This window comes from Saccopteryx bilineata, chromosome 3, assembly GCF_036850765.1.
Source record: "Saccopteryx bilineata isolate mSacBil1 chromosome 3, mSacBil1_pri_phased_curated, whole genome shotgun sequence".
NCBI lineage: Eukaryota > Metazoa > Chordata > Mammalia > Chiroptera > Emballonuridae > Saccopteryx > Saccopteryx bilineata.
Genome location: NC_089492.1, coordinates 300,503,584 through 300,522,534, shown reverse-complemented (window position 1 = coordinate 300,522,534; position 18,951 = coordinate 300,503,584). Strand labels below are relative to the sequence as shown.

General features: G+C 39.3%; 2 protein-coding genes across 2 annotated transcripts in view; one reads left to right on the top strand and one right to left on the bottom strand.

Moving 5' to 3' along the window:
• LOC136331922 (zinc finger protein 420-like) overlaps positions 1-18,951 on the top strand; it is a 122,892-nt gene that overhangs the window by 31,825 nt on the left and 72,116 nt on the right. The gene's annotated exons all lie outside the window — the stretch shown is intronic.
• The window catches only part of LOC136331920 (zinc finger protein 420-like), a 284,820-nt gene continuing 267,717 nt past the window's right edge, over positions 1,849-18,951 (bottom strand). The window contains exons 6-8 of the mRNA XM_066271085.1: positions 12,909-13,050; positions 8,025-8,098; positions 1,849-5,781 (exon numbers count right to left, since the gene is read on the bottom strand). Of these exons, the coding sequence (XP_066127182.1) occupies positions 3,565-5,781; positions 8,025-8,098; positions 12,909-13,050 (2,433 nt within the window). The 3' untranslated portion in view covers positions 1,849-3,564. The remainder of the gene's footprint in view (positions 5,782-8,024; positions 8,099-12,908; positions 13,051-18,951) is intronic.

The following is an 18,951-nucleotide window of genomic DNA, read 5'->3' as shown; positions in this document are numbered from 1 at the left end:
ACTTTTTTCTATCATTTTAGTTTTGTACATATTTCTTAAAAGCATTCCATACTCATCCACGGTCTCATTTGGGATTCACAAATACTTCTTCCACTGTGTCGTTTTCTTTTAACACTCTTGCTGGTGTTCATGAGGAACAGTATTTATTTATAGTGAATTCCAATTAACCTACTTTTCCACTAAGTTCATGGTTTGGTATTCATTTCATAAAACCTATGATTCCACAGTGCTATAAAAATATTACACTATACTTCTGCTACAAAAACCACAATTTCTTTTTTCTTTACATTTTGGTCTGTAGTGTATCTGACATCAATTCTTGTTAGTGGTGTGAATTAGGCATCAAAGTTCACCTTGTTTCTGAACTCACCCAACCCAGGACCACGTGATGGAAAAACCTTATCCCCCAAGTGCACTGCAAGCGTCTCTGTGACTTTACGTCAGGTAACTTTACATCAGCAGTATGAGTCTGGATTCTTTCTGCTCCATTGCACAAAGTATCTTTGCTTTTTCATCTCTCAAACTGTAACATCTCCATCTCCAGCTGAATGTCTGGTTTTCTCTTCCTTATGTCTCAGGTAGCATACATTCTCACTAATTTATACGGGAAAGGGTGTAGTTGGTATGACTGTGCTACATGAGGGTAACATGACCTGGAAAGTAGTCTCCTTCAACCATTCATGATGTGGGGGTGCCACAATGGTATAAAAATTAGGTGTGTTTTACTGCCTTCTAACTACTCTGAAGACTGTGAATTTTATATGAATCCTGAAGAGTCTTCACAGTTGAAAGAGAGTCAAAACCAGCAACGTGGTGCCTTGAAGAGGCAGAAATTTCTTGAAAGGTTTACCCCAAGGAGATGGAGAGCCTGCTGCTCACAGAAACATAAGTCAGGTGAAAACCGTGAGAAGTGGAACCTGTGTTCCAGGGCCACGAGGGAGAGCTGGTCTTCCTGTGGGAGGAGAGTGTACGGCACAGTCCTCCCAGGCTCGTCTCCTACACCTGTCTACCTCTCTGAGGGCACTCTTGTGTCTCCAATCAGCCAAAAATGGAAGGGGCGGTCACCCTTCACACACCATGAAAGTGGCCACCCACATCTATCACCTTCTCTTTTCCACCTTCCATATCAGTCATTCCAACTCCCTTTTGGAATCTGTAGTTCCACACCCATGGCACTTCTGCTTTTATATTTTACCATTCTGTCTCTGTACTGGTACTGTGCTGTGGCTCCAACCCAGCAAAGTTGGCTCAAGCCAGTGATCATGGAATCATGTTTATAATTCCCATGCTCAAGCTGGCGATTCAACGCACAGAATGGTGAGCCTGTGCTCAAGCCAGTTGAACCAGCAATCAATCCGCCTACCTTGTGGTTTCTAACCTGGAACATCCGATTGTCAGCTTGGTGCTCTATGCACTGTATCACCACCAGTGAGGCAACAGGCTGGTTCTGACATAAAGTTGTAAAGACTGATGTGGAGAGTTAACGAGCAGGGAACGAGAAAGTGGAACTCAGGCTCCAAAAAACTGAGGAATGTGACTGCTTTTTATCATGCTTGTGAAAGGTGACTTCCCATCCCTGCCATGGTTGAGACACCAAGGTTCTGTCAGAAACTAATACCCACATGGTGGGGGGGAATCACAGGCTTTGGGGGGCTGTCCATGCCACACACTTCACTTCTTTCTGCTCCCACAGGAATGCTGAGCTCTCTCTCCTGGCATGAGATGTAGGCTTTATTTCCTACATTTGTGTCTTACTTTGTTTCTGTGAGCAGGGAGACATTCCTCTATGCAGAAACCAATTGGAATATTAGGAAGGTGGGAGAAAACAAAGTAAAAACGTAGTTGGGATAGGATAAAATATAAAAATGTATAGATTCAAACCTCTTTTACACAGACAAGAATAAGATAGGTAACAGTTAATTAATATAACAACCATGAGGGGGTCCCTTGGAGTTTGCCCTGGTGGGGTGATTGTGCCTGGAAGGCGCAGGAAAAGATTAGTCTTCCATTACAAAGGCATGTTAGCCGATACATTACTGTAGATGCAGAGGTCAAGAGACAGGCTCAGTGAAGGTAAGCATGCAACTTTGTTAGCAAACACTGTTCTAGGACAGGACTACTCGCCAGGAACTGCTTTTAAAGTTCTAGTATCAGACCACCCTGTGCAGTTACTTCAGGTCTCTGAGTCTGCAGGGCCACCATGCAGGCCTCCCCTGAGCTTGTCATGTTCACGGTGTGGTCCCTTTGTGTCCACAGTATTTATAGTTTTAACTTTCCAGCCATAACGACCTCAGATGCTTTACCCACATCACTTCCCACAGTGATCATACAATTGCATTTAAAATTTTCATTTTCCTCTTTCATATTTTTAAAATGCTTTGTTACTTTAGTATTTTGTTCCATTTCACAATCCCCTCACCTTTGGTAGCCCTCAGCTTGTTCTTCGTATCTTTGGGTTAGTGGATGGTTTGGGTTTTTGGGGTTGTTTTCTAGCACTGTGGACCTATATGGCCAGTAGTCGCTGCCGTCGTGACCATGCACAGGTAGGTTCCCACTGCACTCGGGAAGACAATAAGGAAATGGTGGAACCAAAAGATGGCGAGCAGTTCTTCTACTAAAATCTCACACCAGCTGACAACCAAACAGTTGGAAAACAATTCCCTCTGGTTCACAACCAGGAGGATCTTCTCCAGTTCCTATTAGAATCAAAGGACCCACCAGTTTCAGCAGAGCCTGCCAAAGCCCCTCCCCTCTGGCTCCCCATCTGCACACAGGCTTCCCTCCAGCACTCTGCATTCTCTCCGCTCTCACTCTGCAAACGGGGCTTCCCTTTGCCTCTTCTCCTCTTTTAAATATTTCCTGCCACAAAAACCTGTCCTCCAGCAAACATTAGCAGGACAATGGCCCTTCCAAAGGAGGAAGGTAATTTGCAATTTGACAGATTACATACCTGGCGCCATGTTTTCACAGTAAAAGTGAGCAAACTAAAAAAATACAAGTTTTATAAACTCATTTGCCCAACAAGACCATTTTCTGTTAAACAAAACAGCACTTTTTTTGTCTGACCTTCCAGACTCTGGTAGATCTTGTATTCAGTGCATTGTTTCCAGAATTACAATATTTTTTTTTACCCTCAGAGTATACTTTTACGACATTTTGAACATTTATAAGACCTCTCTTCATTATGAATTCTCTGACAGGTAATAAGAGTTAAGAAAAAGTTAAAGATTTTGCTACATTGTCTGCATTTCTCTCCTGTGTGACTTCTTTCTTGTTTAGTAAGAGTTGAGGGGTGAGTAAAACCTTTGGTATATTGTCTGCATTTGTATGGTTTCTCTCTTGTGTGAGTTCCTTGATGTATAGTAAGAGCTGAGGAAAACCTAAAGGCTTTGCCACATTGTCTACATTTTTATGATTTCTCTCCCATATGAATTCTTTGGTGTAAAATAACGTTTCAGTTCTGGATAAAGGTTTTGCCACATTCTAAACATTTATACAACCTCTCTGCAGATTGAATTCTTTGATGTATAGTGAGAGGTGAGGGTTGAGTAAAGCTTTGGCACATTATCTGCATTTGTATGGTTTCTCTCCTGTGTGAGTTCTTTGATGTACAGTAAGCTTGTAGTTCCAGGTAAAGGTTTTGCCACATTCTAAACATTTATAAGACTTCTCTCCAGTATGAATTCTTTGATGTTTAGTACGAGTTGAGGAACAGCTAAAGGCTTTGCCACATTCTTTACATTTGTATGGTTTCTCTCCTGTGTGACTTCTTTGATGAATAGTAAGAGTTGAGGGTTGGGTAAAGGCTTTGTCACATTGTCTACATTTGTATGGTTTCTCTCCCGTGTGAATTCTTTGATGTGAAGTAAGGTGTGACTTCCGTATAAATGTTTTGCCACACTCTAAACATTTATATAACTTCTCTCCAGTATGAATTCTTTGATGTTCAGTAAAAGTTGACGAAGTGTTAAAGGCTTTGCCACATTCTCTACATTTGTATGGTTTTGCTCCCATGTGAATATTTTGATGTGCAATAAGCTTAGAGTTCTCAATAAAGGATTTACCACATTCTAAACATTTATAAGGCCTCTCTCTATTATGATTTCTCTGATGCTTAGCAAGAGTTGAGGAATAGCTAAAAGCTTTCCCACATTCTCTACATTTGTATGGTTTCTCTCCTGTGTGAATTCTTTGATGTATAGTAAAATCTGAGATTCTCATAAAGGTTTTACCACATTCTAAGCATTTATGAGACCTCTTTCCAGTATGAATTTTTTGATGCTCAGTAAGATTTGAGGAACAGCTAAAAGCTTTGCCACATTCTCTACATTTGTATGGTTTCTCTCCTGTGTGAGTTCTTTGATGTTTGGTAAGAGTTGAAGGGTGAGTAAAAGCCTTGTCACATTGTCGGCATTTGTATGGTTTCTCTCCTGTATGAATTCTTTGATGTATAGTAAGATCAGAGGAACAAATAAAGGCTTTGCCACATTGTCTGCATTTGTATGGTTTCTCTCCTGTGTGAATCTTTTGATGTTTAGTACAAGTTGAGTAACAGCAAAAGGCTTTCCCACATTCTCTACATTTGTATGGTTTCTCTCCAGTGTGAGTTCTTTGATGTCTAGTAAGAGATGAGGAACGGTTAAAGGCTTTGCCACACTGCCTGCAATTGTATGGTCTCTCTCCTGTATGAATTCTTTGATGTAAAATAAGCTTTGATTTCCAGTTAAAGTTTTTGCCACATTCTAAACATTTATGAGATCCCTCTCCAGTATGAACTTTCTGATGCTCAGTAAGAGTTGAAGAACGACTAAAGGCTTTGCCACATTGTCTACATTTGTATGGTTTCTCTCCTGTGTGAGTTCTTTGATGTTTGGTAAGAGTTGAAGGGTGAGTAAAAGCCTTGCCACATTGTTGGCATTTGTATGGTTTCTCACCTGTATGAATTCTTTGATGTACAATAAGCTTTGATTTGCAGGTAAAGGTTTTGCCACATTCTAAACATTTATGAGACCTCTTTCCAGTATGAATTTTTTGATGCTCAGTAAGATTTGAGGAACAGCTAAAAGTTTTGCCACATTCTGCACATTTGTATGGTTTCTCTCCTGTGTGAGTTCTTTGATGTATAGTAAGAGTTGAGGAAAAGAGAAAGGCTTTGCCACATTGACTGCATTTGTAGGGTTTCTCTCCTGTATGAGTTCTTTGATTTACAGTGAGCTTTGACTTCTGGATAAAGGTTTTGCCATGTTTTAAACATTTATGAGACCTTTCTCCAATATGACTTTTCTGATGGTTAAAAAGAGTTGAGAAATGGCTAAAGGCTTTGCCACACTGTCTGTATTTTTGAGGTATCACTTTGGTATGCATATTTCTCTCATGCAAATTAAGACATGATTTCCAATTAAATATCTTACCAGATTTTTTATATTTATAAAGTTTTTGTCCACTATAGACTTTCTTATGTATATTTAAATTGGATAATTTACTGAAAGCTCTGGTACATAAATTATAAGTGTAAGCTTCCTTCTCAGTATGAATATTCTCCTCTTCAGTATGATCAGAAGATTGTTTAACAGATTTGACACATTTCCTTTGTTCGTTTGTTATCTCCACAACATGAATAACCTGATGAATATTAGAATGTGATATCTGGTCAAACACTTTTTCATGTTCATAATGATTCTCAGGAAATGGAGTTTCTTCATTTTGATTAAGAATTGATTCTTGTTTAAAGTTTTTCCAATGTTCATTGCATTGATAACTTCTGTCTTCATTATGTGTACTCTGGTAATCATCAAAGATAGATATGCTTTTAGTGAAAGGTATAATTTCATCACACATGTACACTTATTCCCAAATAACTACTTTGTCATATCTATTAAACTAGGTTGGCTGTACAAAATTTGCTCTGAAGTTAATGAATATTATAGAAAATGAAATAAAAAAACATTTGAAAAACAAATCCAATTATTATTTCCTCCAGAGTTTACATAACTTTCTACCTTTTCTAGAATTCCTTTTCAAAAATATGTAATAGTAAAAGAGTATTTTTTTTATTTTGGTGGGCAAACCCATCAAAAGGCAATATTCTGCACATGTGGGGTCGCTGCTCCAGTGCTCAGCAACGGAGCCATTTTTTTTAGTGCCTGGAATGAGACCACAGAGCCATCCTCAGTGCCCGAGGCCAGCTAACTCGACCAATCCAGCGTGGCTGTGGGAGTATAAGAGCGAGACAGAAGCAAGACAGGGTTGGGTTAAGAAGGAAGTGGTTGATTTTCCTGTAGGCTCTGACCCCGAATTGAACCCAGGACATCCACATTCTTTGCCACTGAACCACTGAGGAAACCGTCCAGAGCCAGTTTGCATTTTGAGAAACTAACCAATAGACAATGTAGCTGACTTAAAGAGGGAGTTTCACAAATGTGTAATATTTTTTACCTATTTAGAAAACAAAGAATTAACCACAAATAAGAGTCCCACCCGGGCCAGATAGCTCAGTTGGCTGGAGCATCATCCTGAAGCACAGAGGCTGCTGCCTCGATTCCCAGCCAGTGCACATACAAGAACAGATATACGTTCCTGTCTCTCTTCACCTTTTCATCTTCCTCAGTTTTGATAAAATCAATGCGATAAGTTTTTTTTCTTTATTGTGAAAGGCAGGGAGAGAGACAAAACATTGTTTAGCCCTTGTATGAACCTTGACCACGGAATCACACCAGTAATCCATGCACCAGGACAGTTCATCAACCAACTGACCTATCCAGGCAGGACACAATTTCTTTTTTATTTTCACAAAAAGAGTCAGGCAGGGAGAGAGAGAGGAACAAGAAGGAGAGCATGCATTTGTTTCTCCACCATTGTCCATTCATTGGCTGCTTATCCTGTGTTCCCTTACAGTGATTAAATCTACAGTGTTGTTGTTTTAGGAGAATGCTCTAACCAACTTAGGGGTTAAAAGGTAGAGTGGAATAAACACTTAAACTATTAATAATAATAAATGTCCCATCCTGGCCAATACCCTGCATTGGTTTCATTGTCATCCGGTATGCACAGGACGCATGTTCAATCCCTGGTCAGGGGAAATACAGGAAAACATGAATGTTTCAGAATGTCACTGTCTCCCTCTCTTACTCTTCATACTTCTAAATACTGTGGCACCTTGACACATAAGCACTTTAAATCACGAGCAATTTCAGGGACGAGCAGTCACTCTCAGGATTTTTTGCTTTAAGTCATGAGAAGATATTTAAATCATGAGCTTCTGCCACCCTCCACTAAATGGCCTGCGGAACGTTATGAAAGGGAGGAAGTAACAAACTTCCATGGAAAGGTTTTTGTCGAAATGGCCTCTAAGTGAAAGTGAGGAATGTGTGGCTAAAAACCCAAAAGTCAGTGAAGAAAATGATAACTACCAAAGAGAGTAAAAAAATGGCAGTTAAATTTAGTAATAAGGTAACATATTATATGTGGTGTTTAAGTTAAATTTTGCAATGAAATGTAGTATTAAGTGTGTAGAGAAAAAGTTACGTTAAGCAATAGCACAGAAAATGAAAACCTCCTCTGCCAGGCTCCTCCCCCTCCGTCAGCATCTTTGCCTGAATTTGAAGGTAAATACACTTCATAAACCAGTTTATTTCCTTACATTCTCTCTTCGTATCTATCTATCTATCTATCTATCTATCTATCTATATGTATTTGTTATTTATAAAGTATATTTTATTATTTAAAAGCATATATGTAAAACAAAAAATTGGTGTGGTTTTTGAGGACCAGAACAGAAGAATTGCATTCCCATTCATTTAAATGGGGAAATTCAATTTGACACACAAGGATCCTGAGTCGTGATCTCAGCGATGAAACAAATTAAACTCGTGTGTCAAAGTACCGCTGTATATAAATAACAACAAAAAACAATTGTGGCAGGTTAGTTCTGTCCATGTTAATATCTTTTCTTCTCACCACTCTTCCTAAATTTCTGAGGCTTTTATTAAGTTTACATTATCAAAACCACACCTTCCATATCTTACCAGTATTTTTTTAGAGAAGAAATCTTTGATTCCTGGCTTTTGATACAAGGTTGTGTTGTCTTCAGATGGCATAACTGAAAGATACAAAATATGACAGTTATGACATATGGTAAATGGATATACCAGCAAGTATTGACAAAATTACATTTTTAACTACACCAAAGGCAGGTTAAGAGTTCAAGGCAAACTCTCGGTTCCTGGTATCACCATTGCAGGGGCCTCCCTAATCCCTTGCCTTCCATGGGAAAAGCAGGTTTTCTGCTTTTCCCTTGGCTTCTCTTGTGCCTTGCCTGTTTTAGTGAGACACCAAGAAACAGAATGACCCACCAAAAAAAAAAAAAAAAGGAACAATAAAAAGTCACATCGGAGAGAAATAAAAACTTACATCTATTACTAAAAATATCTGCTGAAACACCCAAGAACACAAGGGTGATATAGTAAGAACATTTCCAATTACCGGTTTCTTCTTAAGATATGAAATGGCAGTACTGTATGTTCAATGAACTGGATGCTTTGCTGCTTCCTGAAAGATCGTTTCTGTTTTGCATGACAGAATGCCAAGAGAATGGCAGTGCATGGTGAATGTAATGTAAAGACCACTTTTTAAAAAGTGAGTAATTGTTCAAGTACACAGAGACTGAAGTACTGAAGACAGATATAAAAAACAGAAACAGCATGACCAGAGCTGATGCAGTGGATAGAGTGTCAACCTGGGATGCTGAGGTACCAGGTCTCAATCCCTGAGCTCTCTGGCCTCAGCATGACCTTACCTGCCTTGAGTGCAAGCTCCAAAGTTTAAGAGCAAGGACACCAGGCCTGACCACGTGGTGGCACAGTAAATTGAGTGTCAGCTGAGATGCTTAGGAACCAGGTCCAAAATCCCAAGGTCGCTGGCTAAAGTGTGGGATCACCAGTTTAACAGTAGGGTTACTGGCTTAAGAGTATCTATGCCCAAAGGTAACTGGCATAGATTATGACCCCATGGTTGCTGGCTTGAAGCCCAAGTTCACTGGGTTCAGGAGGCGTCATTGGCTCAGGTGGAGCTCCACGTCAAGGCACTTATAAGAAAGCAATCAATGAACAACTAACGTGCCCCAACTATGTGGTGATGCTTTTTTTTCTCAGTCTGTTTCTGACTGTTCCTCTCTCTCACCAAAAAAATAAATAAATAAAATAAATAAATAAAATACAGAAAAAGAAATATAATATCAAGGTCGCCAGCTTGAGCATGGGATCGTCATGATTCTGAAGACACCCAGTCAAGACACATATAAGAAGGAGTCACTGAACAACTAATTAAAGTGACTGAACTATGAGTTGATGCTTTTCATTTCTTTCCCTTGGTCTCTCTCACTCTCAGTAAAAAGGGTCAGGGTCATTGTAAAATAAAAAATATCAAGAATGTGAATATAGGCCCTGGCCGGTTGGCTCTACAGTTGGCTCAGCAGTAGAGCAATGGCCAGGCATGTGGAATTCCAGGTAAATTCCCAGCCAGGGTATATAAGAGAAGCACTCATCTGCTTCTCCACCTTTCCCCTCTCCTTCCTCTTTATATTTCTCTTCCCCACCTACAGTCAAGGCTCCATTGGAGCAAAGTTAGCCCAGGCGCTAAGGATGGCTCCATGGCCTCCGCCTCAGGCACTGGAATGGCTTCCGCCACAACAAAGCAAAGTGCCTGATAAGCAAAGCATCACCCCCTGGTGGGCATGCCAGGTGGATCCTGATAGGGCACATGCAAGAGTCTGTCTGACTACCTCCCCGCTTCTAACTTCAGAAAAATACAAAAGAAAATAAAAATTAAAGTGAATGTGAATATAAATGTTAAGAAATAAAAAGATGATAAAAAAAGAATGAGACCATAGCATTTACAAAAGCATGGACGCACATAGAGGGTATTGTGCTAACTGAAGTAAGATTGGCAGAAAAACATATGTACCATATGTCAATTATATTTGGAATCTAAAGAACAATATAAATGAATAAGCAAACAGAAAGAGACTTACAGGAACAGTAAACAGAGTGATGGCTGCCAGAGGCCAGGGAAGTTGGAAGACTGGGACAAAAATTTGAAACACCTGAGAATACATTGGTAGTTACAGAATGGTCATGGGATGTAAAGTGCAGCAGGGGGAATACAGTACATAGTACTGTATTAACTATGCTGAATCTTGGAAATATCATGGGGAATATTTTCAGATTTTATAAAGTATATTTAAGGTCTAACCTCTAACCTCTAACCACTAACCTGTACATCTGAAACTAGTTCAAAATAATACTGAATGAAAAAAAAATGCAAACAAAAAACAAAATTAAACTGCAGAATTTTGAAAATTATACAAAAGTTCCAGTGATCAAAAATCCTTCTATATTAACTATAATTTATAACTGAGTGTACCCTCAAACAGCAAAAAGGTTGCATCATGACATTATACAGCAGAGAAATTTCTTCGACAATGCATTCAAATCATTAAAAAGTAACTGTCAATGCCTGACCTGTGTTGGTGCAGTGGATAAAACATCAACCTGGAACACTGCGGTCGCTGGTTCAAAACCCTGCACTTGTCTGGTCTAAGACACATATGGGAGTTGAAGCTTTCTGCTCCTCCCCTCTTTCTCTCTCTCTCTCTCCTCTCTAATATGGATAAATTAAAAAAAAAAAGAAATTAAAAAATTTTTTAAAAACTGTCAAGTATAGTTGTAATAAACATAATTAAATGACATGTGAAACTTTTCCTGGTTTATTGTATTTCAGCTACTGTTAAAAAAATGTGTAGGCTGTAATTCACCTAAAAAATAACCTTCAATTCTAAATGAAAAAAGCATTACAAAGTTGTGAAATATGGACAGACTAATCTAATCTTTAAACATTTCAGAAAATGCACATCATAAGAAAGAAACATGCTGATAAAGTAAATGAAAAACCACATCACTGCTTTTTCCTGAAATAAACTTGAATTAAGGAAAAAAGCCACTTCTTAAATATGAAGTGCCCAATAATGCTGTATCCTACTTCTTACCAAAGGAGAACAATTCTGCATGTTGTACTAGCACTTGTGAATTCCAAAAACACAAATATGAGAAAAATCTCACCACAAAGTGAAAACAGAAGAAGTCCCAGTCATGGGCAGCTCTCAACTGCACAAGAAAGAATTACAGAATGACAGTGATGATGAAAGCAGGTAACAGTGGACACTTTCTTACCTGCTGGGCAATACTCTAAGGTCGCTTAGGGCAGTAACTTATTGAAGGACTCCATGAGATACACAGAGACATGAAATTACTCTAATGTGGACAATTAAAAAACAGACTGGAAATATTTTTTTCTTCTTTTTCAAGTTAAAGGAGGAAAGATAGACAGACTCGTGCATGTACCTCGATGTGATTCACATGAAACCCCCTGTCTGGGGATGTTGTTTTATCCATCTGGGGACATGGTCACAACTCAGCTATTTTTAATGCTGGAGGTGGAGACACCACAGAGCTGTCCTCAGCACCCAGCCATAATACACTGGAACCAAACGAGACATGACTTCAAGAGGGAAAGAGAGAGAGTAAAAGAGAGAGAAGAGAGAGAAGGGTGAAGAGTGGAGAAGCAGATGGTCACTTCCCCTGTATGCCCAAGTAGAACTGATCCCAGGACATATATGCCAAGCTGACGCTCTCCCACTGAGACAAAGGGCCAGGACCCAGACCAGAATTCTGTAACAATAATTCATACTAAGCAGAAGAATATTTTGAATTAAAACAGAATTAGATTTCACACTTTGGGGAGATGCTTTGTGTTGTGATGAATTCATTGAGTCTTCACTCTGTATGGTCTTCTGGGAAATGTCTATAGGGTTATAAATAATAAATCTGGCCAGACCAGGCAGTGGTGCAGTGGAGAGACATCAAATGGGAACACAGAGGACCCATGTTCAAAACCCCTAAGGTTGAGGGCTTGAGCATGGGCTCATAAACTTGAGTACAAGATTGCTGGCTTACACATAATATCATAGACATGACCCCATGGTCACTGGCTTGAGCAAGGGATTACTTCCTCTGTTGTAGCCCCCCCATCATGGCCCATAAAAGAAAGCAATGAATGAACAAGTAAGGTGGCACAATAAGAATTGATGCTTCTTATCTCTCTCTCTTCCTGTCTGTCTGTCCCTCTCTGTGTTTCTTTCACAAAAAACAAAACAAAACAAAACAAACACTCCAAATGAGAATAAACAGCTTATCATGTAATTCTTCAGGTACATGCCCATGTTCTTTGTGGCCCCCAAAGCTATGGAAGAGGAGTCATCATGGCAGCTCAGTCTAAGTGGAAGAATTTGACCCCACTGATAATGTGATGATGGAGGTCACCAGAGCAAAAGCAGCGTCCCGAGAGGATGCCGGAACATGGGACATGTCAGAGACGAATTGTCCCTCTCTGACAGCAACGAGAATAAACCTGGGCCTCTAAAACCCATTTCCAGTGCAGCAGCTTCCAAAAACCACACTTTAAAGTCTGGCTTCCTCTGTGACCTTTAAATCTCTTCCCTACGTCATCAGCTTCCTCATCCCACCTACCTGGGTGGAAGGACACTGTCATTTTCCTTCTCAGCTGAAATTTTTAATTCATTTTGTGCCCAAGTGAGAAGACAAAGTACAATATTACAATATTCTAGAAAATAAATTTCCAAAATACTGTTTTCTGAAAACAGCTTAATCATTCCAGACACGTGTAAGTTTTCGTACAATGAGTTCTAATCAATGCGCATAACCTTTGTTTCTACACCATGGCAGGACTCTAAAATCTACCCTGCAAGGCAGAAGCTCCCATGTGACATTTCCCCCTAATGAAGAAAACAAAAAGCTGCAGGTAGAGAATAAACTCAGGAAGGAAGTCATCCTCACCCAGGGAGACCAGGTTCCTGTAGTTCTCCAACATCACATCCATGTACAGTTTCCGCTGAGCTGGGTCCAGGCATTCCCACTCTTCCTGAGAGAAATCTACAGCCACATCCCTGAAGGTCACATCCCTGAAGGTCATTGGTTTCTGGAAGAAAAGGCACATAAACAAAGGTCCGTAGTCTGAGTTCATAATGCCATCCTACATGAAAATAGGGTTGGAAGTTGTTTTGTCCTAGGAGAAATGACCCAGTAAGACCATTTTCACCCAGCAATATATATATATATTTTAAGTATGTGTGAGAAAGAGGGTCACACAAACTGGACTGAGAGAGATGAGAAGCATTACTCAAGCTGTGAGATTTTTAGTCGTTCATTCACTCCCTTCTGATTTGTGTCTTGACCAGGTACCTATAGCTGAGCCAGTGACCCATTCATCAAGCCAGCAACATTTGGATTTGGACTCATGCCAGCATCCATGGGGTACTGTCTATAACCCCACACTCAAGCCAGGGACCCCAGGTTGAAGTCAGTGACCTCAGGGCTTTGAATCTGGGTCCTCAGTGACCCAGGTCAGTGCCTTATCTACCTGGGTTGGTAGTAATACTTTTTCTCAAAAAATTTTTCTCATCTTCTGTTTTCTGAATCTTTCACACAGTAATATTCTTTAATTTATTTTCTAACACTGAGTAACGAGGATTACACATGTCCTAACTGCACTACACAGACTTGATTTTCCAAGAAGATGAATTTTAAAATTAAGGTATCACCGTGACCTGGTATGTCAGCTGGTTAGAGCATTCTCCTAATATACCAATGTGGGAGGTTCGATTCCTGGTCAAGGCATATAAAAGAAATCAACCAATTAATTAATAAATAAGTGAAACAGCAAGTTCATGGCTATTCCCTTTCTCTCTCTCAAAAATTTATCAATAGAATTAAGGTATCAACAGAGGCATGTAGATTTGTTAGTGCTATATTTGTATCGCTCATGACTAGTTGTGTACATTTGTCACGTGGAAAAATCACAATGAGTTGCAAGTGTAAGTACTTCTTCATTTCTGACGTGGACAACAGTGAACTGCTGTTTTCTAAAAATGCTGACTCTTACACAGGAGTTCTGGGATGGGGCCTGTGTTTCCACAGAGCTGACAAGCTCTCTTTTTACCAGACTGGCATATGGACTGGGCATATGTCCCCAGTCCACGTGCCACACTCCTGAATAGCACAGAGAAAGAAAACACGAGGGAAAATGCATACATGAGTTTGAGCTAAAATTTTAATGAAATTTCTTCTTCTCAATAAATAGGATGCATAGCAACCACAAAATTACTTACTATATGTAATCTTAAAACAAGATATTTCTTTCCTTCCCGTGAGACTACTTTGTGAAACAAACATTTAGTGAAGGGTAGATTTTGAGTTTTACTTCAAATGCAATCTATATATAATTTTTCAAATAATGTACAAACACCAATACTCATAAGAAACCTCATAAACATCTATACAATTTTCTATAACAGAAAATAAAAACTTCTTAAGAAGAGAAAATATCTCAAATAATGTTAACATATTAGGCACACAGACATACATAATAGGAGAACTACGTACAATTTGAAAGTGATAGAGCCTGACCTGTGGTGGTGAAGTTTAACAAGCGTCAACCAGGAACACTAAGGTTGCTGGTTCAAAACCCTGGGCCTCCCTAATCAAGGCACATATTGGAGGTTATGCTTTCTGCTCCTACTCCCTTCTCTCTCCCTACTTAATCTGTCTTGCTTTTTCTCTCCTCTTTAAAATGAATTAATAAAAACCTTAAAAATAAAGAAAAATAAAATAATATTGTGATTTTGTAGTTTCATGAATCACTTGTGAATGATACTCATTTAGTTTTTATATTTTTGTGACATAAATAGAGAGACAGAGAGAGGGACTGTCAGGAAAAGTGAGAGATGGAGAAACATCAGTTCTTAGTTGCATCTCCTTAGTTGTTCATTGATTGCTTTCTGATATGTGCATTGATGAGGGTGGGAGGGAACTACAACAGAGCGAGTGACCCCCTTGCTTAACCCTTGGGGCAAGCCAGCAACCTTGGGATTCAACCCAGTGAACTTTGTGTTTAAGCAAATGACAATGGTGTCATGTCCATGATCCCACACTCAAGCTGGTGACCTCGGCGCTTTGAACCAGGTCCTCTGTGTCCCAGATGAAAAATTACCACAGAAGTCATACATATACAAAAACTATAAAAGAATTTATGCCACCAAGTTTAACAACCATGCCACCAAGTTTAACAACCTAGATAAAATGAATAAATTCCTACAACTATATAATCTTTCTAAACTGAGTCACAATAAAGTGGAAACACTAAATAGACTCATAGAGAGGAAATATAAAAAGCTATCAAAAACCTCCGAAAAGCCTGACCAGGAGGGCATACTGAATAGAGGGTTGGACTGGGACGCTGAGGACCCAGGTTCAAATGCCTGAGGTCACTGGCTAGACTCAGTGTGAGCTCATCCAATATGACCAGGAGCTGATGAGCTTGAGCGCAGGGTTACTGGCCCATGCTGGTTGCTAGACATGATCCCATGGTCACTGACTTGAGCCCAAAGGTTGCTGGCTTGAGCAAGGAGTCACTTGCTCTGCTCTGGCCTGCTTGGTCAATGCACATTTAGGACTCAATCAATGAACAACTAAGGAGCCACTACAAAGAATTGATGCTTCTCTCTCTACCTTCTTGACTGTCTGTTCCTATCTTTCCCTCTCTCCATCTTCATCCCCCCCCAAAAAAAAATCATCCTCCCTAAAAATAAGAGTCTAGGACCAGATGACTACATTAGCAAATTCTACTAAACATTCAAAGATTTGATTCCTATCCATCTCAAATTCTTCCAAAAGACAGAAGAAAAAGCAATACTCCTTAACACACTTTATCTGGTCAACAACATCACGTTACCAAAACCTGGCAAGGATAGTACAAAAATAAACAGAAAACAACAGACCAATATCTCAAATGAGTACTGATGCAAAAATCCTAAACAAAATACTAGTAACTGGAATACAACAACACATTAAAAAAATAATACATCATGATCAAGTGGGATTCATTCCAGAAGCACAAAGATGGTTTATTATACGTAAGTTGTTTAACATAACACACATAAACAAAATGAAGAGAAATCATATGATCCTATCAATACATGCAGAAATGCCATTTGGTGAGATACAACCTCCCTTTATGTTTAAAAAACTCAATAAAATTAAAATAGAAGTACTTCAACATAATAGTGGCCATATATGACAATCCATCAGCTAATATCATACTAAATGGAGAAAAACTGAAAGCTTTTCCACTAAAATCAGCAACAAAAGGCTGCTCAGTCTCTCCACTCCTATTCAACATAGTGCTGGAAGTCTTAGCCAGAGAATCAGGCAACAGAAAGAAAGAAAAGGCATTCATATGGGAAAGAAGTAATGGTATCATTTTTCCAGATGATATGATCCTGTCCTGTTGGCTCAGTGGTACAGTGTTCGTCCAGAGTATGAATGCCCTGGGTTCAATTCGCTGTCAGGGCACACAGGAGATGTGCCCATTGCCTCTCCACCCTACTTCCTTTTACTCACCCCTCTTCGCCTCCTGCAGCCATGGCTCGATTGGAGCACGTTGGCACTACGCACTGAGGATGGCTCCATGGTCTCTGCCTCAGGTGCTAAAAAATGGCTCCAGTTGCAATGAAACAAGGAACCTAGATGGGCTTGCCAGATGTATCTCCGTCGGGGTATGTGGGAGTCTGTCTCTTCCTGCCCTCCTCTCACTGAAGAAAAAGGAAAGAGAAAAAGAAAACCCAAAAATTCCACCAAAATAAATTTGAAACTATAAACCAATGCAGTAATGTCTTGGGATGCAAAATTAACATACAGAAGTGTATTGTTTCCATATATTCCAACAAACTCCAGGGAATAAACTAAAAAAAAATCCCCTTTAACAATAGCAAGATAAAATAAAATAAAATACTTTGGAATAAACTTAGTAAATGATATAAAGTTTCTATATATAGAAAACTACAAAGTATTATAAAAGGAAATTGAAAATGACACAATGAAATGGAAAAATATTCCATGTTCATGGATTGGAAGGGTCAACATAGTTAAAATGGCCATATTACCCAAAGCAATACACATATTTAATGCAATCCCCAAGACATTTTTTAGAGAGATGAAACAAAAAGATCACCAAATGTGTATGTATTCTTAAAAAACAAACAAACAAATAACAAAAGCAATTCAGAGAAAAAAAATAAATGAAGCCAGAGGTATTACAATACTTGACTTCAAATTATTCTGCCAAGCCATAATAATCAAAACAGATAGTACGGGTAGAAAAAAAGACTCACAGGTCAATGAAAAAGAATCGTGATCCCAGAAATAAAACCACATATATACATACAAACAAATCATCTTTGTCAAAGGAGCCAAAATCACACAATGGAGAAAAAAAAGCCTTTTCAATAAATGGTGCTGGATAAACTGAAATATCATATGCAATGGAATGGAACTTTCTTGTCCTCCTGCACATAAAGTAATTCAGAATAGATCAAAGACCTAATATAAGAGCTGAAATAGTAAATTACATAGAAGAAAACATAGGTACTAAACTCACAGACCTTGGCCATACAGAGCAGTTTATGAATTTACCATGATGGCAAGAAAAGTAAAGGCAAAAATAAATGAATAAGACTATATCAAACTAAAAAGCTTCTACGCAGCACAAGAAACTAACAACAAAACAAAAACGCAGGAAACTAAATGGGAAATGATATTTAAAAACAACAGTTTCTATTAGGGACTAATATCCAAAATAAAGACCTCACAAAGCTCAGAAAGAAAAACGCAAACAATCCAATTAAAAAATAGGGAGAGGGCCTGACCTGTGGTGGCGCAGTGGATTAAACGACGACCTGAAAATGCTGAGGTCGCCGGTTCGAAACGCTGGGCTTGCCTGGTCAAGGAACATATGGGAGTTGATGCTTCTAGCTCCTCCCCACCTTCTCTCTCTCTCTCTCTCTCTCTCCCCTCTCTCCTCTCTCTCTCCCTCTCCCTCTCTCTCTCTTTCTCTCTCCTCTCTAAAATGAATTTAAAAAAAAATCTTTATAAAAAAAAAATAGGGAGAGAACCTGAACATACACTCCTCCTAAAAAGACATATAAATGGCCAGCAGACATATGAAAAGATGTTCATCTTCACTAGCTATTTGAGAAATGCAAATCAAAACTACAATGACATATATGACTTCACACCTGTTAGACTGGCTACTATCAAAAAGACAGGTAATAACAAGCATTGGAGAGGCTGTGGAGAAAAAGGATACTTCATTCACTGCTGATAGGAATGTACACTGGTAGAGCCATTGTGAAAGAAAGAATGGAGGTGCTTCAAAACATTAAGAATAGAACTACCATGACCCAGCAATCCCTTTACTGGGTATCTACCCCCAAAACTGAAAACATTCATACGTAAAGATACACGTAGCCCCATGTCAATCCCTGTGAAAGTCACAGCGGCCAGAACTTGGAAAAAACCAAAATGTCCTTCGATAGGATAGGATAAAGATGATGTACAAGGGAATATCAGCCATAAGAAATGATAATAACCCAAACAGGTGGCGGCACAGTGAAGAGTGTCACAACAGGACGTGGAGGATCGAGATTCGAAAACCTGAGGTTGCCTGCTTATGCACAGGCTCATCTGGTTTGAGCAAGGCTCACCACCTTCAGTCCATGTTGGAGACTGAAAAACCAACAGGGTTTTTGGAGTTTAGATTTTTGGGGGACAGAGGTGTGGGGAATTGGCTGTAAGCTGACAGTCTGCCCAACACCCCACCTCACTTGCCTGATTAGGCTGCAAAGGCTGTTAAGCTGTGATGTTTACACTCATCCAACCCCCTCCCCCAAGTCCCCAGAAAGACTGGAGGCAAGTTTCTTCTATCCTCTGTTTTATGTAAACTTAAGGTGTTAAGTATGATAGGGATTTTCTACACTTGGTAGAA